Source organism: Trachurus trachurus, assembly GCF_905171665.1.
Source record: "Trachurus trachurus genome assembly, chromosome: 18".
Lineage (NCBI taxonomy): Eukaryota > Metazoa > Chordata > Actinopteri > Carangiformes > Carangidae > Trachurus > Trachurus trachurus.
In genome coordinates this window covers 2,704,343-2,726,238 of record NC_139909.1, presented here as the reverse complement: position 1 = coordinate 2,726,238, position 21,896 = coordinate 2,704,343, and the positions used below count along the sequence as shown (strand labels likewise).

The 21,896-nt window shown below is 42.9% G+C and overlaps 3 protein-coding genes and 2 pseudogenes across 6 annotated transcripts in view; 3 read left to right on the top strand and 2 right to left on the bottom strand.

Moving 5' to 3' along the window:
- The window catches only part of LOC311001533 (uncharacterized protein), a gene marked incomplete at its 5' end in the record, with an annotated part of 89,109 nt that extends 86,534 nt beyond the window's left edge, over nt 1-2,575 (top strand). The window contains 2 exons of the mRNA XM_083992618.1: nt 1,966-2,028; nt 2,116-2,575. Of these exons, the coding sequence (XP_083848744.1) occupies nt 1,966-2,028; nt 2,116-2,177 (125 nt within the window). The 3' untranslated portion in view covers nt 2,178-2,575. The remainder of the gene's footprint in view (nt 1-1,965; nt 2,029-2,115) is intronic.
- Nucleotides 1-21,896, top strand: part of LOC311001368 (uncharacterized protein) — a 148,307-nt gene that overhangs the window by 103,282 nt on the left and 23,129 nt on the right. The gene's annotated exons all lie outside the window — the stretch shown is intronic.
- LOC311001532 (B-cell receptor CD22-like) lies at nt 12,588-14,329 on the top strand (annotated as a pseudogene). Its single transcript has 4 exons — nt 12,588-12,615; nt 13,074-13,337; nt 13,571-14,048; nt 14,226-14,329. The product of its transcript is annotated as a B-cell receptor CD22-like (transcript).
- On the bottom strand, nt 16,541-21,482 carry LOC311001370 (uncharacterized protein). Of its 2 annotated transcripts, none has more exons than XM_083992452.1 (3): nt 21,094-21,482; nt 20,868-21,023; nt 16,541-16,759 (listed from the first exon to the last, which is right to left on the bottom strand). In XM_083992452.1, exons 1-3 carry the CDS (start codon nt 21,302-21,304, stop codon nt 16,659-16,661), a joined length of 468 nt encoding a protein of 155 aa, XP_083848578.1. In that variant the 5' UTR covers nt 21,305-21,482; the 3' UTR covers nt 16,541-16,658. The 2 variants fall into 2 exon arrangements, with proteins under 2 accessions (XP_083848578.1, XP_083848577.1); XM_083992451.1 differs by lacking the exon at nt 16,541-16,759 and adding an exon at nt 20,604-20,741.
- On the bottom strand, nt 16,814-17,643 carry LOC311001453 (annotated as a pseudogene). Its single transcript has 2 exons — nt 17,388-17,643; nt 16,814-17,308 (listed from the first exon to the last, which is right to left on the bottom strand). The product of its transcript is annotated as an uncharacterized misc_RNA (transcript).

The window sequence follows — 21,896 nt, the reverse complement described above, 5'->3', positions numbered from 1 at the left end:
CCTTGAACGCACCATAACAGTCCTCGTCCCTACGTCACCACATTCACGGCGTCCCTTGGCTGCACACACAGCCCTGCATGCCGTTCTCTCTCCTCATTGGATAAAAACTGTAGGATACGATAAATGTTTTCTCCTCGGCTCAGAGCAGAGCAGAGTGACTGACAGACCCGTGTTTCAGACCAAACACTCTATGTAAGTGATTGCTGTCGGAAGATATAACTATTTAAGACTTATATTAACACAAATATATCACTTACTTCTGCTTTAAACACAGAAGTGATTGGGAGGACCAGATCCCTCACTGGCTTCCCACCAGCATCACCAGTAGCTAGTGTAACGGATGTGCACTCACTCCACCCATAAAAAAAAACGTGCTAACCAACCTGCCAAGTGGTTGTCAACCTCTTGGCGAAGAGGTTAGCATCGTCGCCTCCGGTGCGGAAGGTCGTGGGATCGAACCCCACCTAGGGCAGGCTGTGAGAAACAACGCAGAGAGTCAGATATGACGTCGGCTACACTAGCTACACACCGTTTTCTATATATTGTGTGTTCTGGCCTGTGCAGCAACAGAGAGTCACACGTGTTACACTTTATACAGATCAGTGTGTTTTTTCAATGGAGAATACTGTGAAAACTGTCAGACGGAAGCTATTCAGATATTTACACCTGTACCACAAAACCACTGCCTCCTGTAGCACCTTGTTGTTACACCGTCAAAATGTTTCCGATGTCGTCTACTCTGCAGCGAGGACCCATAGGCCTAATGCTAGCATAATGCTAGTACAGGCAGAGGCAGACGGACTGTTAGGTGAGTTTTTACCCAGAGTTCAGTCGGTCAGGCTTCAGGGTTCAGACTGTTGTTTTATAGAATAAACACGTCGGTTCATTTTTGGGGCGTGGCCTAATTATGTTACTAGCTGCTGCTAAATCTAAATTTGCTAAGGAAGTCAAGAACCAGAAACAGAGCAGTCACCTTCAAAGTTGCATGATTTGGACAAACATGAACATAATTCAAAACATTAATAGATTCCCTCTGAACTTGAGGTTAGTATCTTTGTTTCTCTGTGTTTTTTTTTGTGTTTTTTTTGTAATTTATTTTTTATTGACATTCAGAAATAGACATTCGCAGCATATACATCATGTGAGCATACTTCTTGCATCTGTTGTCTGCCCTAAATGCCGAAATAGTATTTTAGTTTATATCCAAGTTATGAGAAGAAAAACTTACAACCATAACTGTTTCTCTGTGTTAAAGACAAACTATGTCTGTAAATATGGACGTCAACATGTCAGACTCTTACTTTGAAGGCAAGTGCTCTCTGTGTCAGTTTTCATTGAAATGATAGATAAATTAATTAATTCAACGTGCACTGACCAATGAAGAACCAGCCCAGTGGGACGATTAGGCCGACAGAGTGAAGCTGTGGTCGATCTCGACTTTAGTTTGACGTGTTGCAGCTTGGCCTTCATCAGAGTCTTCCTCAGCTGCTTGTTTTCTGCTTCTCTGTTGCAACCGATCATTTTCTACTTTTTTTGTGCCAAAACGTGTGAAACCACAGCAGCAGCTTCCTCCTGCCGATTCCTCTGAGCTGTGGTCTGATGATGCTGCTGCTTCTGACGATGTTGTTGCGACACGTTTATCTGTATCTATTCTGCACTCTGTGGTGAATGTGTCGGGTCCGTTTAATAGAAGTGAAGAGCGCTGTGGTGGTCCAGCTTCCTCTTTCTGAGGAAGACACGACACTGTTTGTCTCTGGTCAGCAGCAGTGAAGCTACTTTCTGTTCTCACTAACAGTGTGTTTGTCAAACACGGTCAAACACACTGAGTTTTCACACCACAGTTTAAATAATCGTATTAATTCTTCCATTGTGGTCGAGCCACCGCTCATGCAAGCATCTCTCTCACGCCGCTTCAGGTCCACCTGCTAGTTTCTGCTGTGACCTGACGGCTGCTTTGTTTTCCAGAGAAAGAACCGGTGAAGACACAAGACGTCACGTACGGACAAGTGAGAGTGAACAGGACCAGAGGTAAAGCTGCTTCTCTCTCTGTGGACTGGACGTCTAAACTGATGCTGCACAGATACTGATTATAACAAACTGTGTGTGTGTGTTCAGAGTGTCCACCGGCGCCAGAGGAGGTCGTCTACTCTTCAGTGAAAACGACGCCCACGTCTTGACACCACTTGCACTGCTGACGTGTGTTCACCAGAGGCCCCTCCACCACAGTACACACTGTTTTCTATGCATTGTGTGTGAGAGTCACACGAATACTGTGAAAAGAGTCAGATGGCAGCTATATGCAGATATTTACACCTTACACAACCACTGCCTCCTGTAGCACCTTGTTGTTACACTGTTAAAGACATCTGCTGCTGTTAACTTATATTTAGTCCTACTTGACTTACTGTAGTTTTCGCATCAATTGTAAATATAACAGTGATGATCTGATTATTTATCAAAGGACTCAGGAAGACATCAAATGCGAAAGTATGAGACATGACATACAAAATAATTTAAAAATATTATTTAAAAATATATCAAATAATGTTGTAAATAACATATTTGAATGGAAGTAAACGTAGCTCAGTGGTGCTGCTGCGCTTAAACACACACTGTAAGGCAAGTTTGGAGGAAGACAATCGGTATAATCATCATATTATAGATCGATAGATAGATAGATAGATAGATAGATAGATAGATAGATAGATAGATAGATAGATAGATAGATAGATAGATAGATAGATAGATAGATAGATAGATAGATAGGATAAAGGTTGTAGGATACAAGGAAAGTTTTCTCCTGGGCTCAGAGCAGAGCAGAGTGACTGACAGACCCGTGTTTCAGACCAAACACTCTATAGAAGTGATTGCTGTCGGAAGATATAACTATTTAAGACTTATATTAACACAAATATATCGCTTACTTCTGCGTTAATATAATTAGGAGCCTTGTTGTGTCAGGGCTTGTTCTTCGTGGTCCGTTCTCAGCCCCACGTTGTGTGTATATATCGATAACCACAGCAGCACCTGCCTCAGAGGAAACTGTTCCCACCTCCACAGCTTCAGATCGTGCTCCTTGTTCCTGTCCTGCTTGCATTCATATTTAACAACCAGCATCCAGCCATATTTATGTGTTTGACTGTTGTAGTTTTGTTCCTGCAGCAGAGATCTGGCGTGTCTCTCTCTTTCTGCAGGATCAATAAACTCCGGTATCATTAGTAGTTGTTTCTCTCTCGTGTGGTTCTGTGGGTTCAGCTGAGTTTGTGTGATGGAAAATGTGACTTGTTCCGATTTGGTTGTGGCTAACCGATGCACACATCTGTGTAGAACAGACACGACAGAGAACAAATGAAGAAGAACCACAACCGCAGCCTTTATACAGCCTGAACACCGTTCACCGCTTCAGAACAAAGAGTTGTGAGACTTTTGATTCTGTTACCGACAAAAACAACATCAAGACTTTGTCATTTATACATTTGTCTTGTGTTTATTCATTTCTACATGAATGTAAATGAAATATGTGAGTCGCTGTAAACGAAGCTGAAACTAAGTCTAGTGAGGATTGGTCTTCAAAACTATTGATTAACATGCGTTATTGATCTGATATCAGTCATTGATGTGCAGAAACTGATGTGCAGTGGTATCACAGAGTGACGCCGGCTCCCTGATAGAAGATCTGTGGTCCAGACACGTAGAACAGTTTGTCGTCTGCATAGAAGTGACAACAGAGACATTTTCAGATGAACTGTTGATTTTATTATAAGTTATATTTTGCATTCATTTGAATCTGTGGATCTCATGAGTTTCATGTAACTTTGTAATATGTAATTTCCCTACAGGGACAAATAAACTACTACTACTACTACTAATATTTGCATTTACTCTTCCATCAGATGGTTTAATCCAGAGTGAGGTCACTGAAGCTTCAGTTTGTCTGCAGAGACCTTGGCGTCTCCATCTGTTCAGGAAGTGCAGGGATACAGTGAGTTCATCTTATTCGTTATCTATCTCAACGTCTTTCTCATGACATTAAAGGTTTCTAGAACCACAGTGACAGCGCCACCTAGTGATTCCACGACTGTAGTTGTATAATTAGAAGTTATGTATAATTTCATTATGGTGGCTGACTGCATCCGTAATTAGATTAGAACCAAGTAATCTTGTTGTCTTCTGCTGCAGCAGATGTTTTAAGAGAAGCGTCTGTAGCTCTCCAATACCAGAGGAGCTGAAGAGCTAGATGTTTCTAAGAGGTTGTAGTAGCTAAAGAGCCAGATGTTGTGGAACAAACACTGAGCTTAAAGGGTTTAGCATTTTTTTTTAAGTGGGGTTGTATGATCTACAAGTAGCCCCTAAGTACTTTAATTGCAGTAGAAGACTCTCTGCACTCCTCCCGTTAGCAACGCCAGCCCATAATAGCCCTGCCCAGAGATTTACAACATACAGTGTTGTGAATGGACCCAAAGAAACGGCCTATTTTCGCGGCCTAAAAGAGGTTTTACTTGAAAAAAAATACACAGGTCCAAATAAAAACTGTGTTTTTCCTGCACTTTGAGGGGCTGGAAAGAATTATATTATAGTGAACAATGGAACTGTGTATTTTTTTTTCAGGTAAAACCTCTTTTAGGCCGTGAAAATAGGCCGTTTCTTTGGGTCTGTTCACAACACTGTATGTTGTAAATCTCTGGGCAGGGCTATTATGGGCTGGCGTTGCTAACGGGAGGAGTGCAGAGAGTCTTCTACTGCAATTAAAGTACTTAGGGGCTATTTGGAGATCATACAACCCCACTTTAAGAGAGGGAAGAGTAAAGACCAGCTCCACAGATTCGATCATGTGTCTGTGACTGCTGGAACTGATCGTGTGTCAGTGTTGTGTTCACTGCTGCTTCACTGACCCCAAGTGGACAAAGAAAAGAACTGCACTCCTCACATTATGATCCTCCATCATGTTAGAATCAACCCAGTGTCACATATAAATTAATACATAAATGCATGAAATCTAAAATAAATAAAGTTGTACACATGGTCACAGTATTCTTAAAATAAATAAATAAATAAATAAAAGGTACAATATGTAAGAAAAGCAACTGGTTGTAAAATCATCCTAATATGTCACAGAGACTCAGGAATAATGTTTATATAACATGATGAACTCACCAACAGCAATAGTACAGCCAGAATATTCACATATATATATATTTTTTTTTGCAGACCGCAAATCATGTTTATGTTTTGAATCCTACATGTTGGCGTGTGTTGCCACCCAGCGCTCTCTCCCGGGCAGCCTCCGGGTTGCCAGTTAGCTTCCACTGAGCTGCAACCACGACTGGGAGATAAAACGAGATCATGAAAAAAAAGATTGTTTTCTATTATTGGTTATTGGTCATATTTCCTTGATATCACACGATAGAAATAAGCGGCTTGTCGCTCTGCCGTTTAATACACAGCTTGCTGTTGTGAGCATATAGCCTAGATTGTTTGAGCTGCTGCTAAAGCTAAAGCTAAAGGGAAGCATTACATTCAAATTTTATTAAGGGATAACCCCTTGAGATGCATCATCTTGTCTTCCAGGGGGTCCTATACATCAAAACAATCAGACAATACAATACAATACAATACAATCACATATACACAACACAAAACATACACTTAAAGCACAACCGCTCCCAAATCCCTCCCGCCCACCCCACCATACCCCATCAGCCCATAACCCCATCACAAGGGCAAAAAAAAAAAAGGTGAAAATACATGAAAATAAAAACTAATAGCAACAGCAGAGGGTCTGAAACAAGGACATTAGTGAGGTCTTGAACAGATGGAAAGAAGTGACAGATCTAATAGATAGCGGTAAATTATTCCAGTCAGAGGGGGCTTTGTGTTTGAAAGCACGTCTACCAATTTCTTTTGAGGTTCTTGGGACGGAAAAAAACAGCTGATGCGAGTGTCTGAGAGAGTAAGATGGTCGGTAGGGAACTAGATATTGTTTTAGGTAAAGTGGATAATTAAAGTGGACACATTTATAAATAAACTGAAGCCAATGAAATTGTCGCCTACTGTTAAGAGGAAGCCAGTCAAGGGTTTGATACATAATACAATGATGGGTCCTATAAGGACATCTCAAGACAAATCTACAAATACTGTTAAATGCAACATCAAGAGAGTGTAGGTATTTCTCTCATGTGTTTTGGTATATAGTGTCAGCATAGTCCATTATTAGTAGTACAAAGTGAAAGTTAGAGAAGAGGGAGGAAATGTGGCGAAATGGAGCCGATGGTAAATGAAGTGATTGTGAACGTGTGGAGCGGTTCATGAGATGAGTCCGGCGTGGTCAGGTCGCCTGTCTCTGGTCATGTTTTATGATCCAACGTCAGAAAGAGGAGGAGAAACGGAGCGGCTCGTGTTGTTTATTCTGTGGTAAGACGTCTCATATGTTGGCTCATCTACGGCGTGAAGAACACGCACTAAGGCTCCTGTAGATGCTGGGTTACTGTGTGTGTGTGTGTGTGTGTCAGAGCTGCACACAGACACAGCGTCGGAGCAGTGCAATGTAACAATAACTTTCAGATCACCTGAGTGACGTGAACTCCGCTCGTAGTTACTGAGTCAGAGCAATAAAACAGTGAGATTGTTGATGAATATTTAGCTTTTTACTCTGCTTTAAGACTGACTGAGTGAGCAGAGCGGAGGTTAGCGCGAGTCTGTGGAGTAGGGGAGGGGGGAACAACAACAGCAACAATTTTGGCCACATTCTTACATATCGCTTCTTTTAACAAATAAACAGCACAGGCCTGACAATACTTAGCTTTTCCCCTACAGAGGTTTAATGCATGTCAGTGTTATTGTTTAAACTCAGTGATGAAGGTGCAACAGAACTCAACACATCGTCCACCTCAAACCCAAACCTTTGGTCATATTCAAATTTTCTCAGTGGGCAGCTACTTTTACCCAAAGTCCAACAATAACAATAACAACAACACACATGATCCGAGGAGTTCCTCCAACCTTGACTGACATTTGATGATCTCCAGTCATGGCCGTCTTGGAACAGCAGTGTAACTTATTGTTGTGTCAGTCTCCGTTGTTGTTGCTTGGAGCTTCTCCTCAGGCTCAGGCTCAGTGGTTAGTTGGGTTAGTTGGTGTGATTGATGATCTTCAGTAGGATTCCCGTTGCTATTCCTACAAATAATACAGATTGCTATGACCATTACTACAAGTAAAACCAAAACAACAGCAGGAATACCAAAACATAGGATGTGGAAGGTGGTGATTTGTCTGTACCAGACGTCTTCATGTGCGTCATCTGCAGAGAGGAGCACAGGTGTGAATTGTCCAATTAGAAGAGAGGGACACCAGGCAGCCAGGGTTACACACACATTAGTATCATTATTCAAGCTGGACGTTTACGGAAGTGTATTGCATTCACTTGAGTAATTTATTTTTTGGTTTGTTTTTTGGGGTAATTATTTCTGTTTTCTGACTAATTTCTTTCTGTTTTTCGTGGCATTTTTTTCTGACCTAAAAAGATTTCAAAATCCCACGAGAAGCTCCCACCTGCAAGTAACATTTAACAGCTGCAGTCAAATCTCCACTTCATCACAGATCTATTACACACTGATGGGGATTTTTTTCAAACTCCACTTTGGCACAGGTTCCACCATTGCTTTATTTTCATGACTGACGGCTCGAACACAAGCATCAACAAACTTCTCCCGGGGCAAGCTACATCCGGGAGCGTATAACAAACATCCTTCAAAATAAAACTAATACTCATAACCATGGATGTTGATCCATGCTGAGTAAAGGCGCATTCTTCTACATTGCTTAACATACATCCATGGATATGCTCCACAAAAAATACAGTCTTATTTTCACTGTGTTCTCTTTAAATTCAGATTTTCATTGAAAGGAAACAACCTGTTACACCACCTCAGAGAGTGTCACTCAGAAAATATCAGAGCAGTCTGATGTAGCACCTTTATTTTGAAATCAGTCCTCACGTTACTTGCAGGTGGGAGCTTCTCACTCTCGTTAAGTCAGAAAAATATTACCACGAAAAACAGAAAAAAATTAGTCAGAAAAACAGAAATAATTACCCCGAAAAACAAACCAAAAAATAAATTAGTCAGAAAAACAGAAATAATTACCCCAAAAAACAGACCAAAAAAATAAATTACTTAGAAAAACCAGATTTTTTTTTTTTACTCAAGTGAGTGCAATACGCTTCTGTAGGATGTTAGAAGGTGTTGGCAGGGCCGTTGCTATGAATTCTGGGCCCCCTTAAAGAATACTAAAGTGGGCCCCTCCCCCTAACTTTTCCTTTTTTTTTCTTAGACTACGTATGTATCATCGTTTTTTATTTAGCCTTCTTTGTTTTGATGCGAATGCAGCATTACACTGCAAAAACTCAAGTATCTTAGCAAGAATATTTGTCTTCTTCTTGTCGTCTCAAAACAAATCTCATTATACTTAAAATAAGACACATCATAAAGTAGCTTGTTTTTAGACACTTTTTTACTTCTTTCAAGCAGATTTTCACTTGGAATAAGTAGAAAAAATCTGATAGTGGAGCAAGTTTTTCTTTCTTATTACAAGCACAAAAAACGTACTTTCACTGGCACATTTTTCTATTTATTGTGAATTTAAGTGAAAATGATCTAAAAACAGGTTAATTTTTAGGTAATGAGTCTTATTTTAAGTGGAAAGAGATTAGTTTTGACTAGAAATGAGACATTTGGACAAGAAATAATACAAATATTCTTGGAAAGATGTTGAGTTTTTACAGTGTACTATGAGTATTAGTCAGGGTCTTACGCAAAATAAATCAGTCATACCAAGATTAGACTACTGGGGTTTTTTATGGGCCCCACTGGGCGCTGGGCCCCTAGAGTTATCATCACCTTTCTCCCCTATACAACGGCCCTGGGTGTTGGAAGACATTTTGTCATGCGCAGACGTTGAACCTGGGGCTCCGTGTGGCGGCTGCATCATCAGCCATGTGTTACGTTTACATCACTCAGTACGTTTACATGCAGAGCTTAATCCAGCTCGGCTCAAAATTCGATTTTGGCGTCAAGTCGGACTTCTGTCCTTGTCTCGATATACATGCAACTGAGAAAACCGAATGGGGTCTGCCCCCTCATGCGGCGTCACCCGTCGTTTCAGCGGGTTAATACGCCGCCCTGTCCTGTTGACTTTTCTGTCACCTCATAAAAAACTGAATATAAACAACTTAGTAAGCTTAATAATAAATTCTCAACTGCAGTTCCCGACCAGATGCACCAGTCTGGGCTGGATGCGCACTGAGAATAGGATACGGGCTTTCTCTCTCTCTCTCTCTCTCTCTCTCTCATTTTATTTTTATTTTATTTTTAAAAACCCTCTTGCTGGTTGCGCTGTGTATGTGTGAAATGCATTGAATCGGCGCTGATGTTGGGTTTTTTCATTACTTTGCCAGGTTCGGGCGGCTTCTCTGCTCCACTCTTTGCCGTCTCTACTGTTGTGGAGCATGCGCACATGCATTGTCCAGTTATGCTCCGACTAAGGCGTATACATGACGGAGAAAATCGAATTCCAATCGCATTGGGTGTCTTAATCAGAGTTCTCCACTCCGATTTCAGTCGGACTAAGGTGTTTACATGCACTTCAGTTGTCCAGTTATAGTCGGATTAAGGCAATAATTCGGTCATGTAAACATACTGACTGATGACCAGTATTATAGTTTCTAAGTTGAAACCCACCTGAGTCTTCAATGCTCAGGTGGATGATGCACCTGAGATCGGAGGACATCCTCTTCCGGCGGCCCGGCCCCGACCCGCTCAGGGTCACGTGACTCTCGTACCTCCCGGTGTCGTTGACGGTGACGTTCTTCAGGATCAAAGACACGTCTCCGTCCTTCATGTCCAGGTCTCTCAGCTCCACTCGGTCCACAAAGGACGGGTGCTGGTACGACGGCATCACCCCTTTGTCCCGGTAGAACAACACGAACCCCTCCGACTTCAGGTCCGGTCTGATCCACTTCAGAACCTCGATGGGTGTCTGAGTGGGGACTACGCAGTCCAGGGTGACGTCCTCCCCGGGTTTCCCCTCAACCTGCCGTGGGTCTAAACAAGAACATGAAGCCCCTCCACTTTAGCGATACTACAGCTGGACAATAATCAGTTATCATTTTACAATTGTTGTGCTTTTGTCTGTCAGAATTTTTTGTGTGTGCTTATCATTCTCTATTTGTCATCTGTTTTTTCTTATATAGTCAAAATAAACACAAACCTGGACTTTAAAGCTTGAACATTGCACAGTGTTCACTTGCACATACTCTACATACAGTACAGACCTATTATACTTTACTATACTTTATTCTTGTACCTGCACTTGTTTAACAATAATAATACAATAATAAAAATTTAAGTACACAGTTTCCTTCTAAGCTTTTCTGATGCTGATGAATCAGAATACAGTTTCAGTTTCAGTTTCACTTTGGTAGGGAAACACCCTAAAAAAAAACACGCCTCAAATGGAGCTGTCCATGGTGCTGAATGCTGAGCTGAAGCTTTTCTAATTGATCCTTTCTCTCTCAGTTGTTTTCGGCTTTTTCATTGTCCTCTGATCTGTTAAGCACAGACACAGTGATATGACTCTGACCACTGAGCTGAAAAATGTTTCTGCCTGTTAGGATGTGGAGTTGAGAGATGAAATCATTCAAACACACATACACACTTACCGACAGAGGCATATGTTCCTGAGAATGCTGTCAGCAACAAATAAATAGGGTAGTTCCTGTCAGGCGACAACATCGTCTCTTACAGACGCACTCGGTCCGGCCGGTCCAGAGCTGAAGATGCTGCACCTCCTAACGCTGGTGATGGAGAGTGTGGCTGTGGGGGTGATGGTGATGGTGGAGGAGAGCATCCTCTGTTTCCAGGAAATCAGGTGGTTGGTTTCACATGAGAGTATCTCTTGGCTGCCACCAGATGGCAGCAAAGAGACACCACACTATCTGTACACAGTCATGCTGCTGATCTCCTGCTCTCCCTCCTCCCACAGCTCTTCACTGACATGACATAAAGGCTGAAGCATCACACATGACGGTAAACATATATAGACTGCTATTAAAATTAAGTCTTGTCAAAATCTCTTTTTAAAATATCACCCAGGAAGCTAGTGAACACCTGTGTCTGCTCTTGCACTAAGGTGAGGTAAGGCAAGGTAGGGTAAACTTTATTTGTCCTGTAAGGGAGCCTTGTCTCTGGCCCATTGTGCAGCTTGGTTGCATAGCAAAACATTCAATGAACAGGGAGTCTTCAATTTACATAATACATAGAATCGGTCATAGTCAGTGCTTGCATAAAAACTCCATACCAAGACATCATTGGAAAAAAATAAGAGCTTACTGATTAATGGCACAACATTAATACAGAGATCAATATCTTGCACCAAATGAATGTGTGAACATTCACGAAAACAAACAAGAAACGTCGTCATTTGTGTCTGACTGCAGTCTCTCAAGTCCAAGTCGAGTGCTCGGCCCAAGTCTGGTCCAGATACGTTCACATCTGGGCAGATTCACAGTGTGTGTTCACCAGTGTAGGTCCAGATGTCAAAGTAGCATCCAATAGATCTGGGCTGTATATGAGCTGGACTGTGGAACTGGACCTGTACAGGACCAGAAGGAAACCAGAACGTGGTCTACGTCTGACCTGTATTTTTGTTCTAAGATTAAAAGTTTGGATTTGTCCTTCCAATGAAAACTTCTGAGCAAAAGTGTCTTTGAAGGTTACAAGGTGACAAGGAGAACGGTTCATTTCCGTTTAACAGCAGGAAACAAAAACCACAACACGTCTCTACCCTGGTCCAGACAGGGAGTGAGTCATATGACCGAGTGTCAGGATGGAGCGAGCATCTCTTCAGTTTCTGCTCTGTAAGTACCAATGTTTGTGTTTGTAGAAGGACTGGACTCAGTGTTACAGTGATGACTTTATTGATCAGAGAAGAGGAAGACAAGGCTGAAGAAGCCACGTGTACTGTTAAATATGTTATGTTACATATTTAATACTGCTTGAGACTTTTTGTTGTTATACAGCCGCTTGTAAAACTGTCAATATTTCAGTGTTTATTACAGATTTTATATGAATTACATCAGCACATTGAAAAAAATGTTTTTTTTTTAAAGCACCCTCGCATTTCTTTGTAAATAAATAAGTTGGAATTTCTTACCAGGTTTTAAAAACATAATATGACAGTTTTTAGTTGTTAATAATAGTGCATATTGAAACTTACTTCACCCACACGCACATTATTTTATTAATATTGATATTTTAAGTGTCAATTACATGTTGACTTTGACTACTACATTGTCCTCAGGATACAAAGTCACATCATCTACATAGAGTCGTATACACATCCCAGTCTATTCCCTTTGTACACCTCATAGGAAATATTGATTATGTGTAAAGTATTAGTTTTATGAATCAGGTGCCAGTCAGACGCTCGGTGCCACCAGCTCTGTGAATGTTTGCCCTCACTTTACTTTGAGGTTTCTCAGTTCTTTAATCTAAAACTAACCTGACTCTCATTTCTCTCTAGTGCTGACATCAATGCTCTGCGGCTGCACATCACACCAAGGTCAGTGAACGTCGTGCAGCTGATCTGAGCCGGTGTGTTCAGTGTTGCTGATTCAACCTGTTAATCTGATTTCTGCACCACCTGTTATATGAAACCCACCTAAGATCTTGTTTAAAACAACTGAACCTTCATTTTTCAAACTGATGGTCAACGATTATTTCACCCACGGACATTTATCACTAATATTACATATTGATCTCTTTTGGCCTGTGGGTGGATCAAGTGGGTGTCTGTTGATATTACAGTGAATGACATCACAAACACTCATAATAAGAACCCAAACTCAACCCGACCACAAGAGAGAGACCAGACGAGGTTCTGAAACCCGACTTGTGGAAGTAGAGACTCATACCTGAACTTCCTGTTGACTGACACTGATCCAACACCGTCACATCAGTCACTGCTCACGTAGCTGCAGATCCCATTTAAAATAAACAGATTTTTATATTCTCTCTCAGCTCGTCTGACTGTGAGTCCCAGCAGCTCTCAGCTGTTTGAAGGAGGCTCGGTGTTTCTGAGCTGTGAGGAGGACGACAGCTCTGCTGGATGGAAGGTGATGAGGAACACAACCAGAGACACCAGAGCTGAGTGTGACGCCTGGGGAAAGTCAACTGGTTCCTCCTGTAAAATCAGTCACATCGTCCCACTGGACAGTGGAGTTTACTGGTGTGAGCTGAGAGAGGGAGCAACAAGCAGCAGCAGCATCAACATCACTGTGACTGGTAAGATCAGACTGTGGAGTCAGTGTTGATGAAGCCGGTGCATATTCTCATTTGTCCAGGTCATAGTATTTCAAAGGAGGTTAAATCGAAAGCAACTGGACTTAGTTATTTGTCTAGGAAAACTTCTAGACAAATAACTAAGTCCAGTTGCTTTCGATTTAACCTCCTTTGAAAAAGTGTTGATGAAGCTGTGTGGAAATGGTTCAACTGCTGTACTTTGTCTCTGTGTTGAGGTGGACCAGTGATCCTGCAGAGTCCTGTCCCTGTGATGGAGGGACATGATGTCACTCTGAGCTGTCAATCAAAGGAGACCCCTCCCTCCAACCCCCCAGCTGCTTTCTATAAAGATGGCTCCCTCATCAGGACTGAGCCTACACGTCACATGACCATCCACCATGTTACCAAGTCTGATGAAGGCCTCTACAGCTGTAACATCACAGGCCATGGAGGGTCTCCACCCAGCTGGATCACTGTCACAGGTCAGGAGGCCACAGGTCAGGAGGTTCACTTTGATTTCATCAAGTATCTATCCACATAACATAACATATTTACCTGACCAGGTGGATCTCTCTACAGGTGAAGGTACAACCAAAGCGCCGCCCGCTGCCTCTTCCCATATAATGCTCATTCTGCTCCGTCACCTGGTTGTGATCTGTCCGTACGTCGTCTGCACTGTCATCTTGGTGTCTCTGTATCGGCAAGGAACCCCAGGTATCAATCAATCAATCAATCAATCAATCAATCAATCAATCAATCAATCAATCAATCAATCAATCAATCAATCAATCAATCAATCAATCAATCAATCAACCAATCAACCAACCAACCAACCAACCAATCAATCAGTCGATAAATGTTGATTAATCATTTTTCCTCATCTGACTGTAGGCGCTCACCTGTCCATCTCCATTGTGCTCAACCCGGCCGAGCAGGGATTGGATGATTACATTGATGATGTCATCACCGCTGTCACCACAGAGCATCTCTTCTGAGCCGCTCCACCATGTTCCTCCTCCGTCTGTGGAGCCCAGTCAGGTTCTGGTTTGACTTGAGTGGAGCAGCATGGTGGCCCCGCCAACTCTTCATACCTGTCAGAGTTTGATGGCTCTGACAGTAGCTTAACTGTGATGTTATAAAACTCACCTGTTGACCTCTGTAATCTGAATAACTCTCTCTCTCTCTGTAAAATTAAACTGACAGCGTTCAAGAAACATTTGATTAAATTAATTTCTCCTCTTCAGTCCGATCATTCTCTCATGTTGGCCTTTTTCGTTTTTCATTTTAGATTACGTTCCACCGACCACATTGATTAGATCGACCCACACAAGAAGTCAAACGCACAGAGCATCTGGTAAATTTCAAAATAAAACACAATGGACAAACCTCCATCACTTTGTCAACATTAGTTTCAGGTGCTGGCACAAGCTACAACTCTCGAACCGGCCTATCCCACGCCTGTCCCACGCCCAACGCAGTCCGACACACCAGCATTGCTTTACTTAGCAATAACGCATGCAGACGTAGGATACCGTGTTTGCTCATTTACTCACATTGGCAGCTACATACATACATGGCACACATTATCAATACCCACTATTTTTAAGAAATGAAAATGGCTGAAAGTTGGGGAAATATCAGACCCTCGTCAGTCATTCGGGAAAGCACTGGGAATGCCGGGGGACAGAGGAACAACCTGTAAGGGACTGGTGAACAACATCTCAAAGCAGGCAGAGTCAGCATCCCGATGGCTGTGGCTAAAGAGAGGTGAGCTGTGGCTAAGCCATGCTTCCAGAGAATGAGGAGGGGAGCAGAGCTGTAACATCAGCACAAGCCGCTACCTTGAACTCCTATCAACAGAGCCTGGGTCAGTTGAATGTGACAGTGCTGTTGGGTTAAATGCTCAGATAGGCAGTAGTTGCTGGAGACGGTAGCACTGGCTACTACCTGGAGCTTGCAAGAACGGAGACTGGGTTAGTTGAACGTGGCAGTGCTGTTTGGATCGTAGAGGAGCAGTGTAAGGTGGCACTAGGGGGGGTAACACTGGGACGCCAGAGCTTACCTGGACGTGTAGTGGGACTAAGAAGAGGAAACACCGACAAATGGAGGCTCCCAACTGATGACCCCCCAGAGATGTGTCAGTAGCCGCTGCTCACTGGTAGGCAGGGGAGCGTACCTATGTTCCCCGGATTCTATGATCACCCATAGGGGAATATAGGACCCTCTTTTTGAAAAAGGGTCCTCTGTTCCCCGTTTTCCCCAAAAAGGGTCCTATGTTCCCCGGTCGCAATACATACTGGGGAACATAGGACCCTTTTTCTGAAAAAGGGTCCTATGTTCCCCACTGTGACCGGGGAATATAGGACCTTATTTCAAAAAGAGTCCTGCGTTCCCTGCTGTTGCTGGTCGACTCTCTCTACTTATCTGGACTCTATCTGATAATCTATCTGGCCTGTCTAGCCTCTACCTGGTCTTTTTTTACTAAACTTAACCAACTCCTTTCTTTATTGCCTAAACCCAACCAATGGGACAATTCCACTTCTCACTCAAAGTCACAACTCAACTTCTCACTCAAAAATAGGCAACAATATGCCAAGTCACAACTCAACTTCCAGGTATGGGACCAAAAATTGCATGTTCCCCAGGTCCTTTTGGGGAAAAGCGGGGAACATAGAACCCTTTTTCTAAAATAGGGTTCTATGTTCCCCGGTCTGGACACAGAGGGGAACATAGGACCCTTTTGGGGTAAAGCGGGGAACATAGGACCTTTTTTTTAGAAAAAGGGTTCTATGTTCCCCTGTCCCATACAAAGTGGGGAACATAGGACCCGGGGAACATAGGGATGACCCCCCCCCAGAGATGTGTCAGTAGCCGCTGCTCACTGGGAGGCAGTGACAGGTTGGGGTCCAAGGTTCTGCATCCAATTTCATGTGCATAAACATGTTTTATAATCTAATAGATGATGCTATTAAAACTACAGCAGTGTTAATTAGTGTGAATGTGTTTTCACTTCTATATGTGACGGTTGACGGTCCTGTCACTATGCCTCCAATTGATCATGTGCCCTGGTTACTTGGCCACATGGTCCCTTTGGTTGAATGGTCAGCGCGCATGACTCTAACCCAGGAGACTACGGTTCAAGCCCTGCCCGGGCCATCCTTCATCCTGCCACATATAGTTAAAATAAGTGAAGGACAGAGAGTCTGTCACAGAGACTGATCACTTTATTCTTCAATAACAAACAATAACAATAATTTAAAATACAGATATTTATTGACATGATGATGATGATGAACAGTCACTCAATGAAGATGTTTGTTGTGATCAGAAGTGATGCTCAGTGGTGACCGCCATGACATTATCATCGACCTCAGACAATGGCTGTTTGGCTGGTGCTGTTGCCATGGAGACAGGTTGTTTCTTTCCTGTCATACGAGTTAATAATAAGATTAAGTTGAACAGAATTTAGAGGCTGATCATTAATCCATGATCCATATAACTTGTAGAGAACAGTAAATGACAGAGTGTTTGTTACCTTTGGCTCTCTGTCGATACAGAGATACCATGACAACAGTAGAGACGATGTACGGACAGATGACCACCAGGTGACGGAGCACAGTGAGGAGGGAGGAGGAGGCAGGGGGAGGAGGTCTTTCTGTAGAGAGATTCACCTGGTCAGGTCAATATGTGGATGAATAAGTGGTGAAATGGTGAAACCTCCTGACCTGTGACAGTGATCCAGCTGGGTGGAGACCCTCCATGGCCTGTGATGTCACAGCTGTAGAGGCCTTCATCAGACTTGGTAACATGGTGGATGGTCATGTGACGTGTAGGCTCAGTCCTGATGAGGGAGCCATCTTTATAGAAAGCAGCTGGGGGGTTGGAGGGAGGGGTCTCCTTTGATTGACAGCTCAGAGTGACATCATGTCCCTCCATCACAGGGAGGACAGGACTCTGCAGGATCACTGGTCCACCTCAACACAGAGACAAAGTACAGCAGTTGATCCATTTCCACACAGCTTCATCAACACTGACTCCACAGTCTGATCTTACCAGTCACAGTGATGTTGATGCTGCTGCTGCTTGTTGCTCCCTCTCTCAGCTCACACCAGTAAACTCCACTGTCTGGTGAATAGGTGTCACTGATGTTACAGGAGGAACCAGTTGGTCGTCCCCATCCATCTCCACACTGAGTCCTCTGTCCTCTGCTGGTGTTCCTCATCACCTTCCATCCAGCAGAGCTGTTGTCCTCCTCACAGCTCAGAGACACTGACTTATATTCAAACAGCTGAGAGCTGTTGGGAATCATAATCAGACGAGCTGTGAACAGATTATTTGGATTAAAACATAACAAATATCATGATGTTGCTGTCAGTGAGTGAATATATTTGTATATATATATATTTGTCTTGAGTGAATCAACTGACATTGATGATGTTAAAACTCAGTGCAGAGTTCATCATTTATGATCTTTACTTGCTTAAACTGCCTGTCCTCAGGAAACTGCACTCATTGACCCACAGATCTAACTGGGCAACACTCTGTCTTCCATAATTAACTAACATGAATTTTACTTTATAGGACCGCCATGATCAGGCATGATGTCCTCCGTGTGAGGCTTACTCTCTCCAGACCCCATGACAGCACTAATGTGGTTCGAAAAAAAGATTTTCCTTTTCTTTTGTTTGTTTGCAAGGTTCAATTCTGATTCTAATAGCAATGTATATTTACCTTAACTTTAATTTGATCTATTTTCATTGTTTTTAAATTGTCCACGTTAAATTTTCAACTTATCCCAGACAGTCTCTATAATAACTCACCTTTTCTTCCCCCTTTAACGGTCGGAATAGTCAGGTGCCCAACTCACCTTTTCTCCCCCACGCTACACGGGTGGGATAATCAGGTGTCCGCCACCTTTTCTTCCCCCCTTTCTACGGCTGGGAGTAATCAGGTGCCACAGGTCCCAGACCTGCACTGGTAACCCCAGCGTGTGTTACAACTAACCCAGACTATGGGGTGAGTTGAATTTGTGTTGCAGAGATAATAGCAGACACATGTAACTACTGTAGTTCATGTGACAGTTTGAACACACTGGCTAAAAAGTGAGATACAGACAGAAATAAAAAAAATGTTACAACCATCGCCGGTGTACCCTACAGCCCGAGACATGGGATTGTTATACCACATAGTCGGGCAACAGATATGTGGAGGTCCGCAGGGCATGTGCGAGAAAAGCTCAATTTGTACGACTGTGCGAACTCTGTGTATTCACGCCAGTGCACTGCGCCATGACAGAATAGTGTTAGCAGTGCCCAAGGATTGTGGAAAATATGGGACACGGTTTAATGCCATCTGGACAGCGATGCATGGAGCCTCTTAGGAAAACCAGTCGGTAAGTCATTGGTCCCTTCTGCTATCAGGCCGTTAGACTGCAGAGAACTGGACTTGAAATTAGAGCAATACTGTTTTCTTCATTAATATGATATGTGCGTAATGTTTTTATGAATGATTGTCCTTATTATGGTGAACTGTAGAAACTGAATTGCTCTTCAGGGTTAGTTAACAGTTTTCTGCATCTGTATCTGAAAATGTCAGGGTTTGGTCCGCGGTGCTTTGAGGTTTCAGAGTCGAGCGCATCACAGCGCACGTCCGCGTAGGAAGTTGGTGCGCTCGACTCTGAAACCTCAAAGCTCAAAGCATAGACTATAGTTAGATGGTTTTGTTGTAGTGGGTTCACTGAAATACAGTAATGATGCTCCCATTAAGTGGGTATACTGTGTATACATGCATATCACACTGACTACACCACTGGTGTAAACTGATCTCTTGATAACACACACGCACCTCTCCCTGTGACTTTTACCATTTACTTCCCTCATTCTCCTTTTTCTGCATGTTTGGGACATTCAGAAGAAATGATAGACTTGATAGAAACAAACTCTAAAAATCAATGAGTTTCAATTGGTGGACTTTGGCCCAACTGTCGATGATCATTAGTTGAAGCTGCTGCACGAGGACTGCAAGTCTACATTTGAACTCACAGGTTTGGACAAGTTGGCAGGTCTGTATTCATATCCATGATTATTGACCTGCTCACTGAAGCATTAACCAGGCTCCTGTACAGGTCAGTCACTGCTACGACCTCAGCTCATCCTGTTGTTGATCATATCAGACAGAGAAAAGAGGCGTTCACTGACCTGTGGTGGAGCTGCAGCAGAGCAGAGACATCAGACCTGCAGAGACACAACAGTGAGACAAACAGACTCTTTGTGTAAAGCAACAGAGTTGCAGCAGTTTGACTCACAGAGCAGCTTGAGCAGAGAGGATTCCTCCATCCTGACTCTCCAACCAAGTCACAGCTGCTCTCTGATCAGCTCTAGTCACTGCACATTAAACCCTCCTCCTTCCTCTGTGGTTTCTGCTGCATTCACACTCACTACAGAGAACATCCTCACCATGATGCCTTCACTGACCCTCACACTGACACTGCTGTGTTTCTGGTCACACAGATTCTGCTCTTTGATTTTCCTCAGTCCTTTTGTTTCAATAAAGCTTATTAATGATCACTTATAGATTATTGATCATCTAAACGAGGCTTCACATTAACACAAACAGCTGCTTGTGAGAACAGAGGGCGATCAGAGGAAGTGACCTGATGAGTTGTTGTCTCTGTCCTCTGTTTGACCACAGGACTGTGATAAGAAAACCATAATTAACAACGAGGACGTGTTGTGATACGCCGTAGATGAACTCTCTTCCTCTTTATTCTGCTGCTGTGAGCAGACAGACAGACTGGGGCCTTTAACCAGAACGGTTTAAAAAACTGTGAGTCGGAAACCAATCAGTTCCTCAGCAGTGTTGCTGCTTCCTGCTGATACCGTACCTTACTTTACCTGCCTTGCCTTTCTTATTATTGTTGTGATCAGTTTGAGGAGTGAGTTGTTTGTAGGACGCTGCCACCTAGTGACTGGAGGACAGAACAGCTGATGTGAATAATGACTTATTACAATTATATTACTGTAAACATAATTATTAAACACATGATAATGTAGGACCATGTTTTATAATTTAATAGATGATAATTCTACATGGTAACAAACATTAATATATTAAAACTACAGCAGTGTTAATTAGTGTGAATGTGTTTTCACTTCTATAGTTAAAATAAGTGAAGGACAGAGAGTCTCTGAGTCACTGAGTCTGATCACTTTATTCTTCAATAACAAACAATAACAATCATTTAAAATACAGATATTTATTGACATGATGATGATGAACAGTAACATGATGAAGATGTTTGTTGTGATCAGAAGTGATGCTCAGTGGTGACCGCCATGACATCATCATAGTCCTCAGACAATGTCAGTTCAGCTGGTGCTGTTGGCATGGTGACAGGTTGTTTCTTTCCTGTCAGATTAGTTGATGATGAGATTCAGATCATAGAGTTCATGAACAGAATTCAGAGACTGATAATTAATCCATGATCAATAACTCATAGAGAACAGTAACTGACAGTGACAGAGTGTTTGTTACCTTTGGCTCGATACAGAGACACCATGATGACAGTGGAGACGACGTACGGACAGATGACCACCAGGTGACGGAGCACAGTGAGGACAAGATGGAGGGAGGAGGAGGCAGGGGGAGGAGAAGAGGGAGGGGGAGGAGAAGAGGTGGTAGGAGGTCTTTCTGTAGAGAGATTCACCTGGTCAGGTAAATATGTGGATGAATAAGTGGTGAAATGGTGAAACCTCCTGACCTGTGACAGTGATCCAGCTGGGTGGAGACCCTCCATGGCCTGTGATGTCACAGCTGTAGAGGCCTTCATCAGACTTGGTAACATGGTGGATGGTCATGTGACGTGTAGGCTCAGTCCTGATGAGGGAGCCATCTTTATAGAAAGCAGCTGGGGGGTTGGAGGGAGGGGTCTCCTTTGATTGACAGCTCAGAGTGACATCATGTCCCTCCATCACAGGGAGGACAGGACTCTGCAGGATCACTGGTCCACCTCAACACAGAGACAAAGTACAGCAGTTGATCCATTTCCACACAGCTTCATCAACACTGACTCCACAGTCTGATCTTACCAGTCACAGTGATGTTGATGCTGCTGCTGCTTGTTGCTCCCTCTCTCAGCTCACACCAGTAAACTCCACTGTCTGTTGGGAGGATGTAGCTGATCTCACAGGAGGAACCAGTTGACTTTCCCCAGTCATCACACTGAGTCCTGGTCTCTCTGGTTGTGTTCCTCATCACCTTCCATCCAGCAGAGCTGTCGTCCTCCTCACAGCTCAGAGACACTGAGTCTCCTATAAACAGCTGAGAGCTGCTGGGACTCACAGTCAGACGAGCTGAGAGCAGATTATTTGGATAAAAACATATAAATCTGATCATGTGTCTCCAGTTATTAGACATTGATGAAGAATTGAGCTCATCATAGCTCTTTGTTACAAGTAACACTTGAATATTTCCATCGTTGGTATTTAAATCACTTCTGTAATTTCAAATTACCATCGTTGGGACTTAGATTCCTCATTATCAATGCACTTTACATCAGGAGTT

Coding starts and splice junctions, on each gene's coding strand:
- LOC311001370 (XM_083992452.1), bottom strand. CDS start 21,304: ATGGAGGGACATGATGTCACTCTGAGCTGTCAATCAAAGGAGACCCCT. Junction 21,024..21,093: donor CAGCTGGATCACTGTCACAG/GTCAGGAGGTTT, acceptor ATCTCTCTACAG/AAAGACCTCCTACCACCTCT. Junction 16,760..20,867: donor GTCTCTGTATCGAGCCAAAG/GTAACAAACACT, acceptor CTCGTATGACAG/GAAAGAAACAACCTGTCTCC.